At 42.7% G+C, this 27,006-nt stretch overlaps 2 protein-coding genes across 2 annotated transcripts; both read left to right on the top strand.

Annotated features, from left to right (window-relative positions):
* The first annotated feature begins 573 nt into the window (after positions 1-573).
* Positions 574-2,834, top strand: LOC121001990 (transcription factor Sox-17-alpha-like). The gene is made up of 2 exons (XM_040433279.1): positions 574-931; positions 1,610-2,834. Exons 1-2 carry the CDS (start codon positions 646-648, stop codon positions 2,473-2,475), a joined length of 1,152 nt encoding a protein of 383 aa, XP_040289213.1. The 5' UTR covers positions 574-645; the 3' UTR covers positions 2,476-2,834.
* Positions 2,835-24,078: 21,244 nt separating this feature from the next.
* On the top strand, positions 24,079-26,000 carry LOC121001304 (transcription factor Sox-17-alpha-like). Its single transcript, XM_040432306.1, is given in 3 exon segments — positions 24,079-24,201; positions 24,203-24,365; positions 25,127-26,000. Coding segments are annotated over 3 exon segments (1,107 nt in total). The 3' UTR covers positions 25,948-26,000.
* Positions 26,001-27,006: the final 1,006 nt, after the last annotated feature.

Genomic DNA, 27,006 nt, shown 5'->3' with positions numbered 1-27,006 from the left:
TATGTATCAGTATCACATGACAGTATTTCGTCTGATTATTAATCCCTCGCACACATCTATCACACCTATATGCCAATGTCCTCCCGTCCACGTCAATCTGATCCTCTACATATCTGGATATCTAATCCTTCAGTTGATCTTTTACGATCTGTGCCAGTTTACAATAGGATAAAAAGCGACAGTGCAATATGAGGTGTGATGAACGACCACCCACATCGCAGAATGTATCTAAACAGCTTTGCTATTTACTAAAAGGAGGAGACAAGGCTGATCTGGGGAGTCTGAATACAATGCACTTGGGGGTAGCCGCTGTGTGGGGCTGTACTGTGCAGGAATAGCAGAGCTGTAGCTGGTAGGATTACTGCAGGTTCCGCACTGTTCCCCCTTCATCACACGGCACAGGTGCCGGGGCCGGGCGCAGAGTGGGCGTGGTCACCCCCCTCCTAGTAGCGGATAACTTCGCTCAGGCCCTGCCCCTAACACCTTTCTGCAGTATAACCCCGCCCCCGGGCTCTGATTGGCCGGCTCTGTGGTTATAGACGCCCGGTTATGTCCTCGGGGCAGACACAAGCCGCCACTAGTCCCAGTGTGACCAGAGCCCTGGACGTCACCGCGGACCCTGAGCTCTACTTCTCCTCTCCAGACATGAGCAGTCCTGATGGTGGATACTCCAGTGACGACCAGCTCCAGGGAAAGTGCTCCGTGCCAGTCATGATGCCCGGCCTGGGCCAGTGCCAGTGGGCGCCTGACACCATCACCTCTTCCATGGGGGAGACCAAGGGCAAGGGCGACGCTTCCAACCCCAGGAGTAAAGCCGAAGCGCGGATCCGCCGCCCTATGAACGCGTTTATGGTGTGGGCGAAAGATGAGCGCAAGAGACTGGCCCAGCAGAACCCGGACCTGCACAACGCCGAGCTCAGCAAGATGCTAGGTAAGAGGGCACCGGGGGCACTGCCAGGGCTGGGAAGACACCTGGGCAACCTTCACGCTGGAAGTGAAGTCGCTTCTATGTATTATTCTATATTTCTGATGTATTATTTGTAATATCGATTCTTCTTCTTCTTCTATATTTCTGATCTAATATTTGTATTATTCTATATTATTACATATTTCTGATCTAATATTTGTATTATTCTATATGATTACATATTTCTGATCTAATATTTGTATTATTCTATATGATTACATATTTCTGATCTAATATTTGTATTATTCTATATGATTACATATTTCTGATATTTGTAATAATTATTTCAGTGCCTGGCACGGTGTAATTTATAATACTGTGCCCGTGATTTCTGTGGGCAGCTGGCATTCTCTTTAGTATTTTCTGTATTTCTTTATGATTGCTGCCAATGCTGATAGAACTTGTAGCCGACAATTAGTAATGAGCTCTCTAACATATAGAAACATACGGATCATTAGTGTTTGTGCTGATGTGTATTTACGGTCTACACACGGACACTGCTGTGTATCTATGGACTTAGTCTATATGAGATTATTCTAGCATTGTCCATCAGGCTATTTTATTGATCTCAGAATATTCATTTACATTGATGATACGGTTCCGAACTTCAGATGATAATGCTATGTCTCTGGCCGTTCACAGGGAAGTCCTGGAAATCTCTGACATTGACTGAGAAGAGACCATTTGTGGAGGAAGCTGAGAGATTGAGGGTGCAGCACATGCAGGATCATCCCAACTACAAGTACAGACCCAGGAGGAGGAAGCAGGTGAAGAGGATGAAGAGGGCAGACAGTGGCTTCATGCACATGTCTGAGCAGCCTGACCACTCCATACTGGCCAGTGATGGCAGGATGTGTGTGGACAACTTCAGCCTTGGGTATCCAGAGCAGTCCTATCACCACAGCCAGCTGCCCCAGAGTGGTCATCATCATTACAGAGAAGCTCAAGTCCTAGGTGGCCACTATGAGAGCTACAGCTTGCCTACACCTGAAACATCACCTCTGGATATACCGGAGTCTGATCATGCCTTCTTCACACCTCCTGTCCAAGAAGAGTGTTCAGTGATGCCTTATGGTTACAACACACCATATGCTTCCCACCAGCAAAATTCTGGCACTACCATGCTTGGTAGGCACCTTCCACAGACTGAACAGATGGGGCAAGGAAGCCCTGTACAGGGTATGATGGGATGCCAGACCCCTCCACAGATGTTCTACAGCCAGATGTACATGTCCAGTGCTGGTAGACATCACCAAGTGCCACAAGTCAGTCAACCTTCTCCTCCACCTGAGTCCCAGCAGATGCCTAGAGCCGAACAAGTGCAGCCGAATGACATGTTGAGTGAGGTGGACAGGACTGAATTTGAGCAATATCTTAGTTACATGACCAAGTCAGATGTAGGAATGCATTACCATGGCCAGGAGCAAGCTGCAGAGAATGGCCTGATCTCCTCAGTACTGTCAGATGCCAGCACTACTGTCTACTACTGTGGTTACTCCAGTGTATGAGAGACTGCTCCTCTACTCCACCTCACCTATAGTGTTCTCCAGTGATTTCCAACTTTTGGGAATCAGATGTATTACTTTGAGTCGTTTCAGACTTAGATATGTGGGAAGAGCCTTCAACGTGTATGTACTGACTAATTTATGTAAATTATTACATATGAACTGGTAGGACTTCCCTCCTTGGACCATGCGACTTCCAAGATCAAGTCACATTTGCTCTCTAGTCTTCATTGGATGCAATGCAACTCCTTATGTGTACATGTACACGGCCTCTTTGTATAGTTATGAATTTTTTTAGAAAGCAAAGAAACTTTTTATAGTGATTTTATTTTGCACTTTTTTTTTTTAAATAAAGAGTCAATTTGAACCTGAATGTGATGGTGTCCTTCATTGCTTCTACATCAGTACACGATGAAACACAATCTATAGTAAGAGGACTGATATTATATTCTTCTGGGACAATGTGAGCACTTTATGACTTTTAATGGTAGGTGTTTATGCCCAATATACGGTATAATAGTGACCAGCAGTGGTAGGATGAAGCTGGGTATAGTGCTAGAGCTGTAACATGTCATTTCCAGGATCAGACCATACATGAAATGGTTCTTCAGGGTGGACTGCATCATATGCATGCACAGAAAGGACATTTTATCAAGGATCCCATGATCTTCTATACATTCATCCCATAGAAAGCTTAGGGTTCCTCAAAGCAAAGAAATGAGTCCTCCACATTGGGGTGGAACATACATGACCTCCATATGTATATAATACTTACGTATTATTTTCTTTTCTAATGCATCTTTGGGGTGAAATCAGATGGTCAAACCATATTTTACTCTAGAATCTGCTCTAGCTGAGAGCCGAAAATTAATTGTCATGGGAAATGCTGTTGAACTCTGTAAATGTCTGCAAGGTAAAAGGCTTCCTGTAGGGCCTACAACGTGATGGTGGTTTTTACCACTAAAATAATGCCAAAGACACCCCTTGTGTTTCTGCCATAATGCATCCTTTTGTGTGGCTTTTTAGCAGTGTTTATTTTTTTCTAGTTTTTTTTTACTGCCAGTTTTTCCCTATAAAGGAGATGAAATGCTGGAATAAAACAGCAAAGTCTTCAGCATTGCTATGTTTTTCAAAAAATGTGGGAGACCAAAAAGAGCCTCCAAATGTCAGTAACAAAAAACGCAGTGTGTCCTGCATTTTATACCTCCCATAGATTACCCACATCTGGAGCTGGAGTCTTTATGGCAAACAAACACACAAAAATCAGGTGTAAAAGATGCCAATAAAACAGCAAAACTGCACAAACACTCCAGTAAAAATCTATGTGTGAACCCACCTTAACAAACAATTTTTTTGTGTTTTTTTTTTTTTGCACATATTTAACACATCTGTTTTTTTTAGGGTGGGATTTCTTTTATTTGGAGACCTTTTAACATGTTAATTTTCAGAGAAGTCTATGGGAAACTGCCTAAAAACACCACTCCTAAAGCATGCTGTATAAAAAAAAATGCCATGGACCCCCTCCCAAAAAACAGAAATGCACCAATATTTCAATTTTCAGCAAACTAGAAGAAAATACAGGACACAAAAGACGCACCATTTTTAATAAAAAGCTATGCGCAAAACCAAAACTCTGTATATCATTTTTGCCCTCTGTAATATTACTTAATCTGTAGAGCTGTATGGGGGAAAAAAATAATTGGTACATTATCGTCTATGGGAGGAAATACCAGCCAATGAGGGAAAAACGTCAGACCAAGAGCATGCTGCGGTCAAAAAAAAACAAAAACCCAGGGACCCAAATAAAGCACGGCGAGAGTGAAAAACATCATTACAAAAAATGTATGTTTGTTTACTACTTTCCATAATCTTCCATTCAACATCCGAAGCTGGAGTGCAAAAACACCTCCAGAAAATGTATTCAAAACCCCATAAAATGTGTTCCATACATCTAAATAGAGTAGTTTCAGGAACAAGTGCATGGTTGCTTACCACCCTGCTTAGGTTTAGGGGGGTTGTGTCACCTCCAACATTGGTGGCATATCGTTAGGATATGGCACCAATGTCAGATAGGTGCGGGCCCCACCTTGGTCCCATAGAAATGAATGGAGGGCGATTGTGCATGTGAGGTGTGCTCTTGTTCATTTTGGGTGGGACCTGCACCTATCTGACATTGGTGGCATATCCCTGTGATATGCCACCAGTGTTGGAGGTGTGAAAACATCGGAGTAAGGGTCCATTCACACGTCTGCAACTAAGCTCCACATTTTGCGGAACGGAATTGCGGACCCATTCATTCACGTTACAGACGTCTGAATGGAGCCTAATATACAGATAATCAGACAGACTATTTTATGGGCAATAAATCTAATCTTTAAAAGGGTAAAAAGAGGGCTGCAGCCTTCTCGCAGCTTATCAAGCGCAGCTCTGTACATTGTATAGCGGCTGTGCTTGGTATCGCACCGCATGGGGCTGAAAGGCTCCTAGACCATGTGACCAAGGAACGTGTCCTCGCTGGCCTAGGAGAAGCTGAGAGAACGTTGTGGCGCTCCTGCTAGCTCTGCTGCCTTCTCAAACAGCTGATCGGTGGGGGTCCTGAGGATAGGTCATCAGTAAATAAATCTCAGAAAGAGTTAAGGCTACATGGTGATTTTGGGCGCAACACGTGTTGCGTGCCCTAAGTATTGCAGTGTAGCAGGGCTGCCATAGGAATGAATGGGGTTGCAACGTGACTCACATGTTTGCTGCGACCGCAACACACTAACCACATAAAATACAGCAGCATTCATGTGTCGCAGTTGCAGCAAACTTGCCACACTGCGACCCCATTCATTCCTATGGCAGCCCTGTTAGGGCTCATGCACACGACCATATGTATTCTGTAATCCACAAAACACGGATCCACAAAAAATGCGGATGATGTCTGTGTGCATTCCGTATTTTGCGGAATGGAACAGCTGGCCCCTAATAGAACAGTCCTATCCTTGTGTGGAGTAACTTCCGTTTTTTTTTTTGCGGACCCATTAAAATGAATGGTTCCGCATTAGGCTAACTTTCACACTGGCGTTTTGGCTTTCCTTTTGTGAGATCCATTCAGGGCTCTCACAAGCGGTCCAAAAACAGATCAGTTTTGCCCTAATGCATTCTGAATGGAAAAGGATCCGCTCAGAACGCATCAGTTTGCCTCCGTTCCGTCTCCATATTTCTTCTGGCACAATAGAAAACGGATCCGTCCTCCATTGACTTTCAAAGGTGTTCAAGACGGATCCGTCTTGGCTATGTTAAAGATAATACAAACTGATCCGTTCTGAACGGATGAAGACGGTTGTATTATCTGAACGGATCCGTCTGTGCAGATCCATGACGGATCCGCACCAAACGCGAGTGTGAAAGTAGCCTTGTAGGTCCACAAAAATAATGGTAGGACACAGAAAGAAAATACATTCGTGTGCGTGAGCCCTTACACTGCGATACGTGGTCGTGTGAGATGTGTCCTGCCCGAAATCGCTGTGTAGCCCTACCCTAAATCTGTGGATTTTTATAGGTCTGAACTGACTTAAACTCCTAAACCCTCATGATTTGTGGCATGAAAAATAGACGTCTATCTTATCAACCAAGAACTGCGTGGTCTGTGCCCAGCGTCAGAGTGGGGAATGTTGCTTCAAAATTGTGGAACCAGTTATGTGGAAGAATTCTGAAATCACTAAGGAAGATTGTTGTCAAACACAAACGGCAGGCACATTGTAATATCTCCGGAGTACGGGGAGCCTGCGGGCCTGCTTTATGTATACTCATCGCCTAGAAACATACAACGGACCAGTTAGTAAATCTAGGCCTCTCCTGACCAGTCAGACAGGTCCGTGGCGGGGGCATACACAAAGCAGGTGACACTACTGTCTTCCGTACTATCTGTCTACACCACATCACTCATTCTGTAGGGTCAGTATAAATCCACCTCTTGGACTCTGTTCACACTGGTGTTTTTAGATCAGCTGATTGCCCAGAAATAGGGATCACTTGACAGATCTCATTCATTTCCCTGGGACTAAGGTCTAATGTAGCATGGCTCCATATAAACTCTGCATTGTAAGGGCTCGTTCACACAAACGTGTAAAGCCCGTGCTGTGGACCGCAGATTGCGGTCCGCAATGCACGGGCACCGTCCGTGGGGCAGGCGCATTGGGGATCGCAGGCCCATTCACTTGAATGGGTCCGCGATCCTTCCTTTCCGCAAAAAAAGAAAGAGCGAGTTCTATCTTTTTGCGGTGCGGAAGCACGGAACGGAACCCCAGAAAGCACTCCGTAGTGTTCCGTTCTTCCGTTCCGCATCTCCGGATTTGCGGACCCATTGAAATGAATGGGTCCTGATTCGTGATGCGGAATGGCCACGGAACGGTGCCCGTGTATTGCGGATCTGCAAATGCGGTCCGCAATATGGCAATGGGCAGCACACATTCGTGTGAACGAGCCCTAAAACTCCTATGGGACCCTACTGTACCGCAGTATGCCTCCAGGCAGAGGTTTTTTTTATGCCATAATTCAAAAAGAAATGTGACATGGTCCATTGGATGCCCTAGAAGAATTGTCAATAAGCCTGTAATGCCACCATATTGGGGTATGACATTTGTATACGGCTGCTCTGTTTTAACCTCTAAATGGCTGGTTTTGATGTTAAAAGGGTTTTATCTTCAGCTCCCTGTATTTACGGCAGCTTAAGAAAAAAGCCCTGTACCGCGTATAGGTGTCTTGTGCTGCCGTGTAGACGGGAAAGGGGCTTGGCTGTCTATTGAATCTCTGATCTTGGTCTATAACTCTTTGATAAAAGGGAACGCCCCCCAATTAGGTCGCTGGGCTTCACGGCGACATGATTGAGGACGGCGGAAACCCTGTGCAATCAGCCTTGGGGGCCTAGGAAGGACCTCCAGGTTTTTGTTAGGAAAAAAGTGCTGCCTTAACAACAGCCTGTGTCACAGAGATGAATGAGCCTACTGGAAAATACTAATATATTACTGGGCAAATTCATCAAGACTGGTCTACAGGAAAACTGGCTTAGTTGCCCATAGCAACCTATCAAATTGATCTTTCCTTTCCCAAATGAGCTCTGAAATATGAAAGTTGGAATCTGATTGGTTGCTAGGGGCAACTAAGCCAGTTCTACTTTACACCAGTCTTGAGAAAACTGCCTCTGTATGTTTGAAACTTTGTAAAATAGTAACACCTTAATTTTCAATAACAAGGAGTAATAAACAATGTATGAAAAATTGGCAAAAATAAAAAAGATCGCTTAGTATAAAATACATTTTCTTACGCATCCTGTACATTACATAAGAAGAGAAAACCTGTCTGGTATCCACTGTCCACGTGACGATAATCACTGGTAGAATTGACTAAACATGTCATTCAGTTTGAAACATGATCAGTATAAAAAACTATTAAAAATCGTGCTGAAAATACTTTTTTCTGTATTCTAACCCCAAAAAAGTTCTACCATTTATATGTCCCCCGCAAACAGGGCCAAAAGATAATACAATTTCTCCCCCATAAAACAAGACCTCATGAAGCCACAAAAAACATGACTGCTGAAAGCCAGGAGGCAAAAGCTAAAATATTTCACTGGTCATTGAGGCCCAAGCAGATACCAAGATTCTAGTCTTGATTTATCCATCCACCAAACAAACGAAATCTCAGCCAATGTTTTGGTCCACTCCCTAAACCCTGTTCCCGGCCTGGAGGACAGGAGACTCGAGTGCATGAAGATCCCACCACTGGAGGAAGCGTACTCCCTAAGGCCTAGTTCACATGAACGTGTGTGATCCGTGGCCATATTGCGGCCCGCACATTGCGGGCCGCAATACACGGCCACAGTTCCGTGTGCATTCCGCATCACGGATGCGGACCCATTCACTTCAATGGATCCGCAAATCCGGAATTGCGGAACGGCCGCACGGAACGGGACCCCTCGGAAGCACTACGGAGTGCTTCCGTGGGGCTGCGTCCCGTACTTCCGTTCCGCAAAAAGATAGAACATGTCCTATCTTTTTGTGGAACGGGCGGATCGTGGACCCATTAAAGTGAATGGGTCCGCGATTCGATGCGGCTGACCTACGGCCGGCGATCGTGCATTCTAAACCCTGTTCACGGCCTGGAGGACAGGAGAGTCGAGTGCATGAAGATCCCACCACTGGAGGAAGCGTACTGCCTTACAGGCCTGGTCATTAAGTTGTTAAACAGATCACAATGTGCATCCGCCACGAAGAAAAAAAAAGGCACTAGTGTCATAATGATACATTTTTGAATTTTGAAAGTATATCTAGATCCACCACGGTGTGAGAAAAATCTCCACAAACACAGCGCTGTGCTGCGGAAGAAGTTGCGTACATTTGTTTGACAGACAATCGTGTCTGGATTCACAGTTGTAGGGGTTTTAGCTCTAACCATAACTATTATATAATTATATAATATAATTATAGATAATTATTAAAATGATGCTATGGTTGAAAGGCATCCGTGACCAAAGATGATGAGAGCAGTCCCCCCAAAAAAAAACGGAAGTTACTCCGTGTGCATTCCGTTTCCGTATGTCGGTTCCGCAAGAAAACAAACATGTCCTACTATTGTCTGCATTACGGACAAGGATAGGACTGTTCTATTAGGGGCCAGCTGTTCCGTTCCTCAAAATATGGAATGCACTCGGACGTCATCCGTTTCTTTGCGGATCTGTTTTTTGTGGGCTGCAAAATACATAAGGTCATGTGCATGAGCCCTTACTGCAAGGAAATTTTTCAAGTTTTTTTTGTAATCTCCATGGGGAGGCCAGCCATACACAGTACTCAGATGTCAGCCAAATGCTTTGTCAGCAAGAAGTTCTCTGATCCTCCCGTACACATGCGTACTTGGCTCAGCTGAGCGTGCTTATGTAGTGAATCGTGGAGAGAAAGCTACTGCCAAAAAAGAAAAAGGATTGGGCAGTTGAAATCCAATATGTCCAATCATTGTCTTCCCTGATATCAGCCATCAATGGAAAGTTAGAAGGAGTCCATACATATGGTTTACTGCTGAGGACAGTGGTTGGCTGCAGTGGTCACGTGTGCACCGACATGTCACCATTGCACCTTGTAAGCCTAGATTGACCCTAGCGCTGCTCCATGCCGGAGATCTCTAACGCTAGTGTGAAACTAGCCTATACAAGCAGCGGCAGGAGAACCGGACCAATATCACAGAGAAAGAGGTGTGTGTACCCTCATTTTTTATTTTAGTCAATTGCAGGGCTTTCTAAGATTTTTAATTACCTTTGACTTCCCCCATTTTGCATATTCACAGCTTCACCCTAATGAACTATGGTCCATAAATTCAGTCTTGTTTGACCAGATGTAAAGGGGTTGTCTCACTTCAGCAAATATCATGTAGAGACAGTTAATACAAGGCACTTACTAATGTAGTGTGATTATCCATATTGCTTCTTTTGCTGGCTAGATTCATTTTTCCATCACATTATACACTTCTCGTTTCCATGGTTACGACCACCCTGTAATCCAGCAGCGGACAAAGTGCAGACCTCTCTGGTGCCCAGGACCATGGGAGCTCACATACCCCAGTGCTGTTTTCTATAGTGTGTAAGCACGACCACCACTGATGGGTTGCAAGGTGGTCGTAACCATAGAAACGAGCAGGGTATCATGTAATGGAAAAATGAATCCAACCAGCAAAGGAAGCAATATGGACAATTACAATACATTAGTAAGTGCCTTGTATTCATTTTCTCTACATGCTAGATGCCATTTGCTGAAGTGACACAACCCCTAGAAGCTGTGGTTTAGCTCAGGTGGCAAGGACACCTTGAAGATCCGGTTTTTCTTATGGTCTGACATGGCTTGTCACAAGCTCAGCAGTTCTCCATGGAGGTGAATGGCAGCTATTTTGATTTTGCTTCATTCACATAGATGTAATGTCCTTTCCTGTGACATTTTTTCTTTTCATTCGGGAAGTATTTACCATCGTCTGATAGGAACTGGAAACAGGAAGGACCAGGATGGGGAATTCTGGTAAAACACAGAAATTGGAAGCAAAAAAAAAAACAGCTGCTGATATGAAAAATGTTCACACTTCAGAGAGATGAATAATTCAAAGACGGGAGGGAGGAGTGATGTCACTTCACACCCCTAATCCCTAAAGTACATAGTAATACGATACCGCCTATTTAAGAATGAAACATCATGTTTTTCTATAGGTAAGAGCCCTCCAAGGATCCAATCCACTCTGACCACATTGGGGCACCACACCCTACCCTCCTATTGTGGAACTTGGCTATAAAGGTGTTTTATTTCGCTGTCAATCTGACTGGACGTTGCAGCCCTCGTGTTGGAAAAGCTGCCGAAGAAAGTCGGGGAGATTTATGAAACTGTCTAAAAGGAAAACTAGCCGTTGCCCATAGCGACCAATCACAGCCCAGCTGTCATTCCAAATTCTGCTCATAGAAATTGAAAGCTGTGATGTGATTGGTTGCTATGGGCAGAGGCATGTGTCCCTCAGTCTTTTCTCATGTGCAATAAATCAGTTTTTGCAGTGAGGCCGGTGTCACATAGGTGTTCATGGGGTTTTTGCAGTTATTGGTGGATTTTTGGCTGCCATTTTTGCAGTGTTTTTAGTAAAAAAAAGAAAAAGAAGCCAACTCCAGACGTTACAGGGCAGTCTATGGGAAACATTAGACGCAGTACACACAAGCTTTTTGTGGTAGTGGTGTTTTTTTTTAAAACCTTTTTGGGCCAGTAAGGCTACTTTCACACTAGTGTTTTTGCTGGATCCGGCAGGGTTCAGAAAAAACGCTTCCGTTACTGTTAATACAACCATCGGCATCCGTTATGAACAGATCCGGTTGTATCTTTAACATAACCAAGACGGATCCGTCATTAACGCCATTAAAAGTCAATGGGGGACGGATCCATTTTCTATTGTGGCAGATTGTGGCAGAGAAAACAGATCCGTCCACAATGACTTGCATTGGGGGGTAACGCCGGATCCGTCTTGCTCCGCATCCCAGGACGGAAAGCAAACTACAACATGCTGCGGTTTGCTCTCCGGTATGGGAACACAACTAAACAGAACGGAATGCATTTTGGCGCACTCCGTTCTGTTCAGTTTTGACCCCATTGACAATGAATAGGGACAAAACTGAAGCGTTTTTTTCCAGTATTGAGCCCCTATGACGGATCTCAATACCGGAAAACTAAAACGCTAGTGTGAAAGTAGCCTAACATGTTATTGAAATAGCAGTAGGCTCTGGGTGTGGTGTTTTTTCCCTCATTTTCTGGTGTTTTTCTGCCATCGACATCCACTGTTTCGTTTTTTTTCCCTGCAGTATGTGTTGCATTTTTTTTAGTGGCTTTGTTTAGTGGCAATGTATCTTCTTCATATTGCTTTACGGAGAAAGCAACATTACAGACGTTACATACTTTCCTATAAAAAAAATTCCAAGGCATACAAAACACTATTAAAAACAGCAAGTGGTGAAACACACTATGATCAAAAAACGCCTAAAAGAACGCTATAAAAATTCTGAGCAAATCAGATGTTTTTTTTAAGGCTTTCTTTTTCCCCCTTGCAACACTAAACTTTTGTGACAGAACCCCTAGGACTCATGCACACGACCGTAGTTTTGGTCTGCATGTGATCCACATTTTTTTGCAGATGGGATGCAGACTGATTCAGCTCAATGGGTACGCAAAAGATGTGTCAGCATCCGTAAGTCTGTTCCGCATTTTTTAAAAATTATTTTTAATGCCTTTTTTGTAATATTTTATTTTGAAGTTCTTTCTGCCATTTTTTCAAGCTGTAATTCCATAAAATTATTATTATTTTTTTCAAAATGCAGCATGCTCTAGGTGGCGAATTCTTCTATAGGAACTGGAAAACCACATGCAAGTAAAATATGAATGAATAAAAAATGCTACGCAAAAATCGCTTGTAAAAAATGCAGAAGTTTTTCATAAGCCAAGAAACCAAAGACACAACAGTCATTTTTGGGATGTCCATGAAATATTAAAACGGATAACAACCATGAGGAAATATGTAAATCTAATGGGATCGCTGATTGAGATGCAAAAAAATCCAACTGTCTCACTCAGTGATCCCATTAATTTCTATGGGATTACCACTACTCTGCTATCCTGGCCGCCACACATAACATGGCGACCACTGTCACCATGTAACTTATCCTTAGGGCTCATGCACATGACCATTGAATGCTTTTGCGGTCCGCAAATTGTGGAACAGAACAGCCGGACCCTAATAGAACAGTCCTATCCTTGTCCATAATGTGGACAATAATAGGACATGTTCTAATTTTTGCAGAAAAGCCATGCTAACGTACAGACATGAAATACACACGGAGTCATTTCCGTTTTTTGCGGTCACATTGAAGTGAATGGTTCCGCATACGGACTGCAAAAAAAAATAAAATGAACGGACACGGAATAAAAATTAGTTTGTATGCATGAACTCTAAGGGCTTGTTCGCACGAACGTAAGGACTCCGTGCCCGTGCTGCGGGCCGCATACGGCATTTCCGCAATACACGGGTCACCAGCCGTGTGCATTCTGCATCACGAATGCGGACCCATTCACTTGAATGGGTCTGAAAATCCGGAGATGCGGTGCGGAACGGAAGCACGGAACGAAACCTCACGGAAGCACTACAGAGTGCTTCAGTGGTGTTCAACGGGCCACGGAAGGTGTGCTCTCCGCATCCGCAAGTCCGTTCCGCGGCCCCACAAAAAAAATAGAACATGTCGTATTCTTGTCCGTTTTGCAGACTAGAAAAAAAAGAAAGCAGTATGCACTCTGCCAGGATCTGTGTTTTGCGGATCCGTGATTTGCGGCAGGTAAAACACTTCCAGCTGTGTGCATGAGCCCTTAAACGCAGTTTCATCCTTTGTATTGGAAAGAGAGAAATCCGGGACGAAATCCACAGTATTGACATGCTGCACATTTAAAATCCGCACCACAGCTCCGTTTCTTCTGCAGATTTTTCTGCCATGTGTGACCGAGAATTGCTGAAAACTTGTACTGTATAAGGGCTCATTCACACGAACGTTTTTTTTTTGCGTTCCATATCCGTTCCGTTTTTGCGGAACCATCTATTGAAAATGTTATGCCCAGCCCAATTTTTTCTATGTAATTACTGTATACTGTATATGCCATACGGAAAAATGAAACGGAAAAACGGAATGGAACCGGAAACACTACTGAAACAGAAAACGGAAAAACTGATCCGTTAAAAAACGGCCCGCAAAACACTGAAAAAGCCATACAGTTGTGTGAACAAGCCCTAATGCTGCAAATTCTTTGCAGGAAAATCTATGACAGCAAATCTGCAAGTCATCGGTCACTTGTGAACCCAGCCTTACAAGGGGCAATTATCAGGAGCAATAGGAATTGGTAGGCAGGTTCATTTAGCTACGGTGGTTGCATGTGTAGATTTTTAGTTAAAAAAACGTTTATTTTTTAATTTTAGGAAGATGAAATCTATAGGACATATTATTGGCTTTGATTTCTCAGCTATTTCACTTTCTTGGAATAAACAATATAACAATTTATGTAGGAATGCTCAGTCCAGGAGAAAAGGGGTTAATTACGTTCTGTAATCCAGGGAATAAGGCAGGAGAGACGAGGTCATGTATGAGATGTAATATTGCTGTGAGGGGTGGTCAGATAATGAGAAGATGGGCGATGCTTCAATACCAGTCTCCAGGTAGTAATCTAGTGCTGAGTGCTCCTCTGGGAGAAATGACGCTGTAGGCTGTACAATACGGTAAGCTTATGGAAATGCGGGAGTGGACCGCTGGTTTCGGATGAATACGGCTCCGCGGACGGGACACGGCTCGGGCAGTTTCGGGTCTTGTGCCGGGTAATTGATCAATTAGCGCCGCTCATTACCGATCATTTCCATAAATGGATTAGCAGAGGATCCCAGACAATGGACTCAGGGCTGCCCGGTGTAATTCACTTATCCTGCCCAAGAGTTCACCAGTGATCACTGCTGCTAGCAATGCCATATTACTGCCACTATATACTACCACTATACCACCACTACACCTAGATTACTGCCATATTACTGCCACTATATACCACCACTAAACCTAGATTACTGCCATATTACTGCCACTATATACCACCACTACACCTAGATTACTGCCATATTACTGCCACTATATACCACCACTACACCTAGATTACTGCCATATTACTGCCACTATATACCACCACTACACCTAGTCTACTGCCATATTACTGCCACTATATACTACCACTACACCTAGATTACTGCCATATTACTGCCACTATATACCACCACTACACCTAGATTACTGCCATATTACTGCCACTATATACCACCACTACACCTAGTCTACTGCCATATTACTGCCACTATATACCACCACTACACCTAGTCTACTGCTATATTACTGCCACTATATACCACCACTACACCTAGTCTACTGCCATATTACTGCCACTATATACCACCACTACACCTAGTCTACTGCCATATTACTGCCACTATATACCACCACTACACCTAGATTACTGCCATATTACTGCCACAATATACTACCACTACACCTAGTCTACTGCCATATTACTGCCACTATATACCACCACTACACCTAGTCTACTGCCATATTACTGCCACTATATACCACCACTACACCTAGTCTACTGCCATATTACTGCCACTATATACCACCACTACACCTAGTCTACTGCTATATTACTGCCACTATATACCACCACTACACCTAGTCTACTGCCATATTACTGCCACTATATACCACCACTACACCTAGTCTACTGCCATATTACTGCCACTATATACTACCACTACACCTAGATTACTGCCATATTACTGCCACAATATACTACCACTACACCTAGTCTACTGCCATATTACTGCCACAATATACTACCACTACTCCTAGTCTACTGCCATATTACTGCCACTATATACCACCACTACACGTAGTCTACTGCCATATTACTGCCACTATATACCACCACTACACCTAGTCTACTGCTATATTACTGCCACTATATACCACCACTACACTTAGTCTACTGCCATATTACTGCCACTATATACCACCACTACACCTAGTCTACTGCCATATTACTGCCACTATATACCACCACTACACCTAGTCTACTGCCATATTACTGCCACTATATACCACCACTACACCTAGTCTACTGCCATATTACTGCCACTATATACCACCACTACACCTAGTCTACTGCCATATTACTGTCACAATATACCACCACTACACCTAGTCTACTGCCATATTACTGCCACTATATACCACCACTACACCTAGTCTACTGCTATATTACTGCCACTATATACCACCACTACACCTAGTCTACTGCCATATTACTGCCACTATATACCACCACTACACCTAGTCTACTGCCATATTACTGCCACTATATACCACCACTACACCTAGATTACTGCCATATTACTGCCACAATATACTACCACTACACCTAGTCTACTGCCATATTACTGCCACTATATACCACCACTACACCTAGTCTACTGCCATATTACTGCCACTATATACCACCACTACACCTAGTCTACTGCCATATTACTGCCACTATATACCACCACTACACCTAGTCTACTGCTATATTACTGCCACTATATACCACCACTACACCTAGTCTACTGCCATATTACTGCCACTATATACCACCACTACACCTAGTCTACTGCCCTATTACTGCCACTATATACTACCACTACACCTAGATTACTGCCATATTACTGCCACAATATACTACCACTACACCTAGTCTACTGCCATATTACTGCCACAATATACTACCACTACTCCTAGTCTACTGCCATATTACTGCCACTATATACCACCACTACACGTAGTCTACTGCCATATTACTGCCACTATATACCACCACTACACCTAGTCTACTGCTATATTACTGCCACTATATACCACCACTACACTTAGTCTACTGCCATATTACTGCCACTATATACCACCACTACACCTAGTCTACTGCCATATTACTGCCACTATATACCACCACTACACCTAGTCTACTGCCATATTACTGCCACTATATACCACCACTACACCTAGTCTACTGCCATATTACTGCCACTATATACCACCACTACACCTAGTCTACTGCCATATTACTGTCACAATATACCACCACTACACCTAGTCTACTGCCATATTACTGCCACTATATACTACCACTACACCTAGTCTACTGACATATTACAGCCACTATATACTACCACTACACCTAGTCTACTGACATATTACTGCCACTATATACCACCACTACACCTAGTCTACTGACATATTACTGCCACAATATACTACCACTACACCTAGTCTACTGCCATATTACTGCCACTATATACCACCACTACACCTAGATTACTGCCATATTACTGCCACAATATACTACCACTACACCTAGTCTACTGCCATATTACTGCCACTATATACCACCACTACACCTAGTCTACTGCCATATTACTGCCACTATATACCACCACTACACCTAGATTACTGCCATATTACTGCCACAATATACTACCACTACACCTAGTCCTACTGCCATATTACTGCCACTTATATACCACCACTACACCTAGTCTACTGCCATATTACTGCCACTATATACCACCACTACACCTAGTCTACTGCCATATTACTGCCACTATATACCACCACTACACCTAGTCTACTGCCATATTACTGCCACTATATACCACCACTACACCTAGTCTACTGCCATATTACTGCCACTATATACCACCACTACACCTAGTCTACTGCCATATTACTGCCACTATATACTACCACTACACCTAGATTACTGCCATATTACTGCCACAATATACTACCACTACACCTAGTCTACTGCCATATTACTGCCACAATATACTACCACTACTCCTAGTCTACTGCCATATTACTGCCACTATATACCACCACTACACCTAGTCTACTGCCATATTACTGCCACTATATACCACCACTACACCTAGTCTACTGCTATATTACTGCCACTATATACACCACTACACTTAGTCCTACTGCCATATTACTGCCACTATATACCACCACTACACCCTAGTCTACTGCCATATTACTGCCACTATATACCACCACTACACCTAGTCTACTGCCATATTACTGCCACTATATACCACCACTACACCTAGTCTACTGCCATATTACTGCCACTATATACCACCACTACACCTAGTCTACTGCCATATTACTGCCACTATATACCACCACTACACCTAGTCTACTGCCATATTACTGTCACAATATACTACCACTACACCTAGTCTACTGCCATATTACAGCCACTATATACTACCACTACACCTAGTCTACTGACATATTACTGCCACTATATACCACCACTACACCTAGTCTACTGACATATTACTGCCACTATATACTACCACTACACCTAGTCTACTGCCATATTACTGCCACTATATACCACCACTACACCTAGTCTACTGCCATATTACTGCCACTATATACTACCACTATAATACCACTACAACTAGACTACTGCCATATTACTGCCACTATATACTACCACTATAATACCACTACACCTAGATTACTGCCATATTACTGCCACTATATACTACCACTATAATACCACTACAACTAGACTACTGCCATATTACTGCCACTATTTACTACCACTGTACAATCACTACACCTAGACTACTGCCATATTACTGCCACTATATACTACCACTATAACACCACTACACCTAGACTACTTCCACTAAATACTACCACTACACCTAGACTACTGCCACTATATGCTACCACTATACCACCACTACACCTAGACTACTGCCACTATATACTACCACTATATCTAGACTACTGCCATATTACTGCCACTATATACTACCACTATAATACCACTACACCTAGACTACTGCCATATTACTGCCACTATATACTACCACTATAATACCACTACAACTAGACTACTGCCATATTACTGCCACTATATATTACCACTATAATACCACTACACCTAGACTACTGCCATATTACTGCCACTATATACTACCACTATACCACCACTACACCTAGACTACTTCCACTATATACTACCACTACACCTAGACTACTGCAACTATATGCTACCACTATACCACCACTATACCTAGACTACTGCCATACTACTGCCACTATATACTACCACTATACTACCACTACACCTAGACTACTGCCACTATATACTACCACTACACCTAGACTACTGCCACTATATACTACCACTATACCTAGACTACTGCCATATTCCTGCCATTATATACTACTACTATACCCCCACTACACCTAGACTACTGCCATATTACTGCCACTATACCACCACTCCACCTAGACTACTGTCACTATATACTACCACTATATCAGTATACTACATCTAGACTATGCTACTGCCATATTACTGACATTATAAACCCCCACTATATCTCCACTAGAGCATCAGTATATTACACTAAGACTACAGTACTGCCATATTACTACAGTACAGTTAAATACACCAGTGTGGTTTCTGAAAATAGTGGTTGTCTAGTACCTAGTATCAGTATACAGTACCATGCATCAATCAGTAGACAATACATAAACCAGTATATTATACATCATTTAGTAAACTGTAAACAAATCCCTATATATCACTATACTATACATTAATCACTGTACTATGCATACATCAGTACAGTATATCGCTCAGCAGACGCTGATGGCATCCACTGTAGTAATGGCAGACACACCTGATGGCAGTGTGACAACCAGTCGCCTGTAATCCCTTTATCACACAAAGTCCAAAGCCATAGAGAGATATAGGAGTAAATCTAATTCCTGGAGATGTCTGCCGGCTAATAATCCGCCTCTCCTCACGTATTGTCTGGATAATAACATTGTCCTATCTGGAGCAGCAGATCTCTTCTGGAGAGGAGATCCCGGGGTCTGCATTGAATGCGATCAGCAGTGATGTCCTACAGGGAACTAAAGCTGATCATCCAGGAGACCAGCAGGGCCCTCTGTTAGATGATGGACATACCTGGCCCAGGAGCAGATAATACAGAGATAGAGAGATACTGATAGATACAAGGTTACAAAACCCACCATTTCAGGCTTGCAGTTGGCTCTGGGGTCACTGTCAGACAGGATGATATACTGGTAATAGACGCTGTGGTATAGTAGACAGGGGTATATAGTGGTACAGTAGACAGGGGTATATAGTGGTACAGTAGACAGGGATACACTGTGGTTGTGTAGATGCTGTACCACAATGTATCCCTGTGTACTGTACCACAATGTATCCCTGTCTACTATACCACTATATATCCCTGACATGGTGTCATATCAGATAGGGATACATTATGTATCAGTTGGTAGGGAAACAAATATATTAAATCATCGAATTAAAAAGTGACATAGTGGACTGTGATCCAGTGACTGATAATACTATAGTGCACTGTGATCCAGTGACTGATAATACTATAGTGGACTGTGATCCAGTGACTGATAATACTATAGTGGACTGTGATCCAGTGACTGATAATACTATAGAGGACTGTGATCCAGTGACTGATAATCCTATAGAGGACTGTGATCCAGTGACTGATAATACTACAGTGCAGTGATCCAGTGACTGATAACCCTATAGAGGACTGTGATCCAGTGACTGATAATACTATAGTGCACTGTGATCCAGTGACTGATAATACTATAGTGGACTGTGATCCAGTGACTGATAATACTATAGAGGACTGTGATCCAGTGACTGATAATCCTATAGAGGACTGTGATCCAGTGACTGATAATACTACAGTGCAGTGATCCAGTGACTGATAAACCCTATAGAGGACTGTGATCCAGTGACTGATAATACTATAGTGCACTGTGATCCAGTGACTGATAATACTATAGTGGACTGTGATCCAGTGACTGATAATACTATAGTGGACTGTGATCCAGTGACTGATAATACTATAGTGGACTTTGATCCAGTGACTGATAATACTATAGTGCACTGTGATCCAGTGACTGATAATACTATAGTGGACTGTGATCCAGTGACTGATAATACTATAGTGGACTGTGATCCAGTGACTGATAATACTACAGTGCAGTGATCCAGTGACTGATAATACTATAGTGCACTGTGATCCAGTGACTGATAATACCATAGTGCACTGTGATCCAGTGACTGATAATACCATAGTGCACTGTGATCCAGTGACTGATAATACCATAGTGCACTGTGATCCAGTGACTGATAATACTACAGTGCAGTGATCCAGTGACTGATAACCCTATAGAGGACTGTGATCCTGTGACTGATAATACTACAGTGCAGTGATCCAGTGACTGATAATTCTATAGAGGACTGTGATCCAGTGACTGATAATCCTATAGAGGTCTGTGATCCAGTGACTGATAATACTATAGAGGACTGTGATCCAGTGACTGATAATACTATAGAGGACTGTGATCCAGTGACTGATAATACTATAGTGCACTGTGATCCAGTGACTGATAATACTATAGTGGACTGTGATCCAGTGACTGATAATACTATAGTGCACTGTGATCCAGTGACTGATAATACCATAGTGCACTGTGATCCAGTGACTGATAATACTATAGTGCACTGTGATCCAGTGACTGATAATACCATAGTGCACTGTGATCCAGTGACTGATAATACTACAGTGCAGTGATCCAGTGACTGATAATACTATAGTGCACTGTGATCCAGTGACTGATAATACCATAGTGCACTGTGATCCAGTGACTGATAATACTATAGTGGACTGTGATCCAGTGACTGATAATACTATAGAGGACTGTGATCCAGTGACTGATAATACTACAGTGCAGTGATCCAGTGACTGGTAATACTACAGTGCAGTGATCCAGTGACTGATAATCCTATAGAGGACTGTGATCCAGTGACTGATAATCCTATAGAGGTCTGTGATCCAGTGACTGATAATACTATAGAGGTCTGTGATCCAGTGACTGATACTACTATAGAGGACTGTGATCCAGTGACTGATAATACTACAGTGCAGTGATCCAGTGACTGATAATACTATAGAGGACTGTGATCCAGTGACTGATAATACTATAGAGGACTGTGATCCTGTGACTGATAATACTATAGTGGACTGCGATCCAGTGACTGATAATACTATAGTGGACTGCGATCCAGTGACGGATAATACCATAGTGCACTGTGATCCAGTGACTGATAATACTACAGTGCAGTGATCCAGTGACTGATAACCCTATAGAGGACTGTGATCCAGTGACTGATAATACTACAGTGCAGTGATCCAGTGACTGATAATACTACAGTGCAGTGATCCAGTGACTGATAATCCTATAGAGGACTGTGATCCAGTGACTGATAATCCTATAGAGGTCTGTGATCCAGTGACTGATAAAACTATAGAGGACTGTGATCCAGTGACTGATAATACTATAGAGGTCTGTGATCCAGTGACTGATAATACCATAGTGCACTGTGATCCAGTGACTGATAATACTACAGTGCAGTGATCCAGTGACTGATAACCCTATAGAGGACTGTGATCCAGTGACTGATAATACTACAGTGCAGTGATCCAGTGACTGATAATCCTATAGAGGACTGTGATCCAGTGACTGATAATCCTATAGAGGTCTGTGATCCAGTGACTGATAAAACTATAGAGGACTGTGATCCAGTGACTGATAATACTACAGTGCAGTGATCCAGTGACTGATAATCCTATAGAGGACTGTGATCCGTCAGCATTCAGTTGCATGCCACTGACCTGTCACCCATACAGTACATGATGATATACACCTCGCTGTACAGGGGGTGGCAGTGTCACTGCAGGGTCTGTGTCCTGAAAGCTAACACGGAGGCAGTGCCATGGGATGAGGGGCAGTGTCTAGTCACAGCACACAGGGGTATTATGGCAGGAGTGGATTGACGTGTCCGGGGCAGTTTCGGTTGACACTTGGCAGTTTGTGGATTGGAGCAGCGCCCCTCACAGGCCGGGGATGTGAGCGGCCAGAGAAAAGCCGGGCAGTGGGATTAGAGCTGCTAATGAGAATAATTATGCAGAGCGCCTCACCTCTGGAGGAAACAAGCCCTCCTCTGTTATTGTACGCTGTTCACACCTGACCGAGAGCAGACAGGCCCGGTATCGGTCTGCTCATTTACATCTCCCCGAGGTGATAGGAGAGGTGTCAGGGCCGCAGCCAGCAGAGCGCGTACAGGCGGCACCGCGGCCAGAAGGAGGGGAAGAAGGGTAGAGAATAATGACCCCCCTTCATGTATTTATTAATACTCAGCATCCAGAGTAACCCCACAAGTCTGCCCTCTACAGTACTCCCATCCCAGGGGGATATAATTATTATTAATACAAAAATGATAAAAAGCAATCTGTCTATCTCTGCTGTGTATCTCATATCTATCTGTCTATCATCTACCTATCTATCTATTATTTATCTGTCTATTATCTGTCTATATCTATCTATCTATCTATCTATCTATCTATCTATCTATCTATCTATCTATCTATATCTATCTATTTATCTATCTATCTATTATCTATCTATCTATCTATCTATCTATCTATCTATCTAATGTATCTATCTATCTATCTAATGTATCTATCTATCTATATCTATCTATCTATCTATCTATCTATCTATCTATCTAATGTATCTATCTATCACATATCTATCACAGATCTATCTATCTGTCTATCTCTGCTGTGTATCTCATATCTATCTGTCTATCATCTATCTATCTATTATTTATCTGTCTATTATCTGTCTATATCTATCTATCTATCTATCTATCTATCTATCTATCTATCTATCTATCTATTATCTATCTATCTATTATCTGTCTATATCTATCTATTATCTACCTATTTATCTATTATTTATCTGTCTATTATCTATCTATCTATTATCTATCTATCTATCTATCTATCTATCTATCTATCTATCTATCTATCTATCTATCTATCTATCTATCTATCTTACAGAGGTATAATGATGTCTTTGGAGATAATTAGGATACCAAGGAAGATGACACCAATGTCAACATTTAACAAGAGGAAATTGAATCTGCATGGAAACAATGATCAGTATATATTCTCCCATGTCATATCTGCCGCCTGTCATCTATGGAGCCGTTCACACACAGCGATGATTACTGCTATTACAGTACAGGATCGTCCACTCTACCTAGCCCAACCACGTGACCACCTGGATTCAGCCACGCCCTCATTTTACAGTGTAACCCTCTACCTGCTGCATGACCACACCCATCACACCTTTCTGCGGTATAACCCCGCCCCCGGGCTCTGATTGGCCGGCGCTGTGGTTATAGACGCCCGGTTATGTCCTCGGGGCAGACACAAGCCGCCACTAGTCCCAGTGTGACCAGAGCCCTGGACGTCACCGCGGACCCTGAGCTCTACTTCTCCTCTCCAGACATGAGCAGTCCTGATGGTGGATACTCCAGTGACGACCAGCTCCAGGGAAAGTGCTCCGTGCCAGTCATGATGCCCGGCCTGGGCCAGTGCCAGTGGGCGCCTGACACCATCACCTCTTCCATGGGGGGAGACCAAGGGCAAGGGCGACGCTTCCAACCCCAGGAGTAAAGCCGAAGCCCGGATCCGCCGCCCTATGAACGCGTTTATGGTGTGGGCGAAAGATGAGCGCAAGAGACTGGCCCAGCAGAACCCGGACCTGCACAACGCCGAGCTCAGCAAGATGCTAGGTAAGAGGGCACCGCGGGCACTGCCAGGGCAGAGGTGGCATAGTATAGGAGAAACTGGTACAATGGGAGTATTAGAATACTAGTAGTACACCAGTAATAATCATATTACTAATCTAGTGATATATCCGCAGTAATCATTAATATCATTATTTATTAATATGATTGAGTGGTTTACTGTATTAATGAAGGGTAGTAATAACAGTATAGTAGTACTAATACAGCGGTTATTACAGTAACATGGTATCAGACTGACTTTATTACTCCATCTTCATTGTAGTTCACCAGGTAGAAATGATGATAATAATAATTTGACATTTCCTAATATTTTTAAGGCTGTTATTCACATGAATAGTACTTGGTCACTGACGTAGCAATATTACTGGGATCCGATGTTATCTACAGTTTATGGATATCTGAATTGATATTGATATTTTCAGTAGTATTTGTATTTGATTATTTTCTACCCAAACGAATAATCACTGGACAGACAGGACATGGAGCTGTCAATATCAGGCCCTGGTCTATTATAACCTTCATGTGTGTACAGTACTATTATTATTATTATTATATCGGTATATTGGGTTAGATGTTGATGGTCATAAGGAGACCTTTCAGTGTGGTATGTGTGGATGTTTTTTTACTTAACATCTCAAATGTCTCTTAATGACCATCAACCTCCAACCTAATACTACCGATATAAATTATTATTAGTATCATTATCATCATTATTATTGACACTGACTTTATCTTGTGGTTTCCAGGGCAATCATGGAAGTCCCTGACTCTGGTTGAGAAGAGACCATTTGTGGAGGAAGCTGAGAGATTGAGGGTGCAGCACATGCAGGATCATCCCAACTACAAGTACAGACCACGGAGGAGGAAGCAGGTGAAGAGGATGAAGAGGGCAGATGGATGTCTCTACCCAGACACAGATCTCCCCACCTCTGCAGTGCTCAGCACCGGTGATGGACTCATGGCAATGGACAATTTCACCAGAGGTTACACTGAGCACAACCAAGTCTCCCAGAACAGCCATTACAAGGAGCATCAATCTGTGGGACACTATTACAAGCCCTACAACATGCCAACATCTCAGATGACCCCACTGCACTACTCCTCCTCCTCATCATCATCACCCACCCAAGAGGAGAACCATATGATGTCCTATACTTATGACACTTCCTATTCCATCCACTTTCAGCAGAGCAATCCAAGTTCAATGTATGGAAGACTAGTCCCTCAGGCAGAACAAAGTCCATTGGGGCATCATGAGGAGGTCTCTCCACATTTTTACTATTCCCAACCCTATGTGCCTTCCAGCAGAGCTCTGCAAGTGGCACAACTAGAACACCCATCACCTCCTCATGAGCCTGAACCCATCAGTAGAGAAGACCCCATTCACCAAAATCAACTTGTGGGAGACATTGATAAGAACGAGTTTGACCAATATCTTCTGTTTGATGTGAAGTTTGATACAGAGCTGAATTCTCATCCAGGTGGAGTTGATACCACCACCAGTTTGCTGCCATCTTTGATCTCAGAATCAAGTAATATTTGTTACTCCAATTACTGTAGTGTATGAAGCACTTTTCATTCCTTGATATACTGTGATGGCCAATGGGACATTGAAAGCAAATGTGCCTACTGTGCAATGCTAGAGATTTTTATGGAGTATTATTAATTATAGAGTAAATGAATTTGTACTTATTTTGTATTTTTATACTGTTGGAATACTGCAATAAATGAGCTATTTTTTTGGTACTGGTGTGTCAGCCCATTCCTTCTCTAATCTATGATTGTGCTAATTATTTACTAGTATGTGCGCGCTTATTACATTTCCTTAATAATTTTGGGAAAAATTGTAGCATATTAAGTACAGCTCTCTGGCATAAATATTATTAAGGATTGTTCCAAAACTGTTGTGGAAATGTATTAATTACATCAAGTGCAAAGGAAAGGTGAATAAAATAACTCATTATAATTAATTTACTCAATCATTTAAATTTTAACCATTTAAAAATTAATATCCCCTGTACACATTTTTCTTTGCTAGTACATACAATTAGAACATCCCAATAGATGCCATCTCCCTCGTTCACGATTCTGGTAATAGGTAACATCAATGAACAGTGCCACCAAGTGGCTATATTTGAAATTGAACATAATGTTTTATCAACTTGTCTAGGTAGTTTTGTCAGAGCAATGGAAGTAGTTTGAGCACATTGCGAATGATGCACTGAGGGCAAGCCGTGGAATATCTGATTTACTATTGGTGCCCTGCACTATTTTAGGGAATACTACTTCTGGGAAAGGAATCAAATCAGAATGTAGATATCTATACAGCATTAGTTTCTCTCAATCATATTTGAGTACATTCTCCCTGGGCTGTACTATGGACATATCAGACAGCCAGACACAAGGCAGATTATATAACGTCATATACTTCTTGAGATTCTCTGCCACCTTCTTTTTTGGCCCTTCTAACTGCATAATGTGTTATTGGACGGATTTATTTTATGATAAAAACACAATTTTGATTTGTTTCTTGGGGCTATCAACCTTTACCAACTGTGTTCATGTACTTTTAATACATTTTAATGCAAATCTGATTCAGCACACATCCTGTCTGCTATAAATGGTA

Source organism: Bufo bufo, chromosome 5 (assembly GCF_905171765.1).
Source record: "Bufo bufo chromosome 5, aBufBuf1.1, whole genome shotgun sequence".
NCBI lineage: Eukaryota > Metazoa > Chordata > Amphibia > Anura > Bufonidae > Bufo > Bufo bufo.
This window is presented reverse-complemented; position numbering and strand designations above follow the sequence as displayed.

What these genes read in the sequence shown, in the direction of transcription:
- LOC121001990 (XM_040433279.1), top strand. Translation starts at nt 646, where the DNA reads ATGAGCAGTCCTGATGGTGGATACTCCAGTGACGACCAGCTCCAGGGA. An exon ending in CGAGCTCAGCAAGATGCTAG is followed by an intron (nt 932 to 1,609) that starts GTAAGAGGGCAC and finishes GGCCGTTCACAG; the next exon opens with GGAAGTCCTGGAAATCTCTG.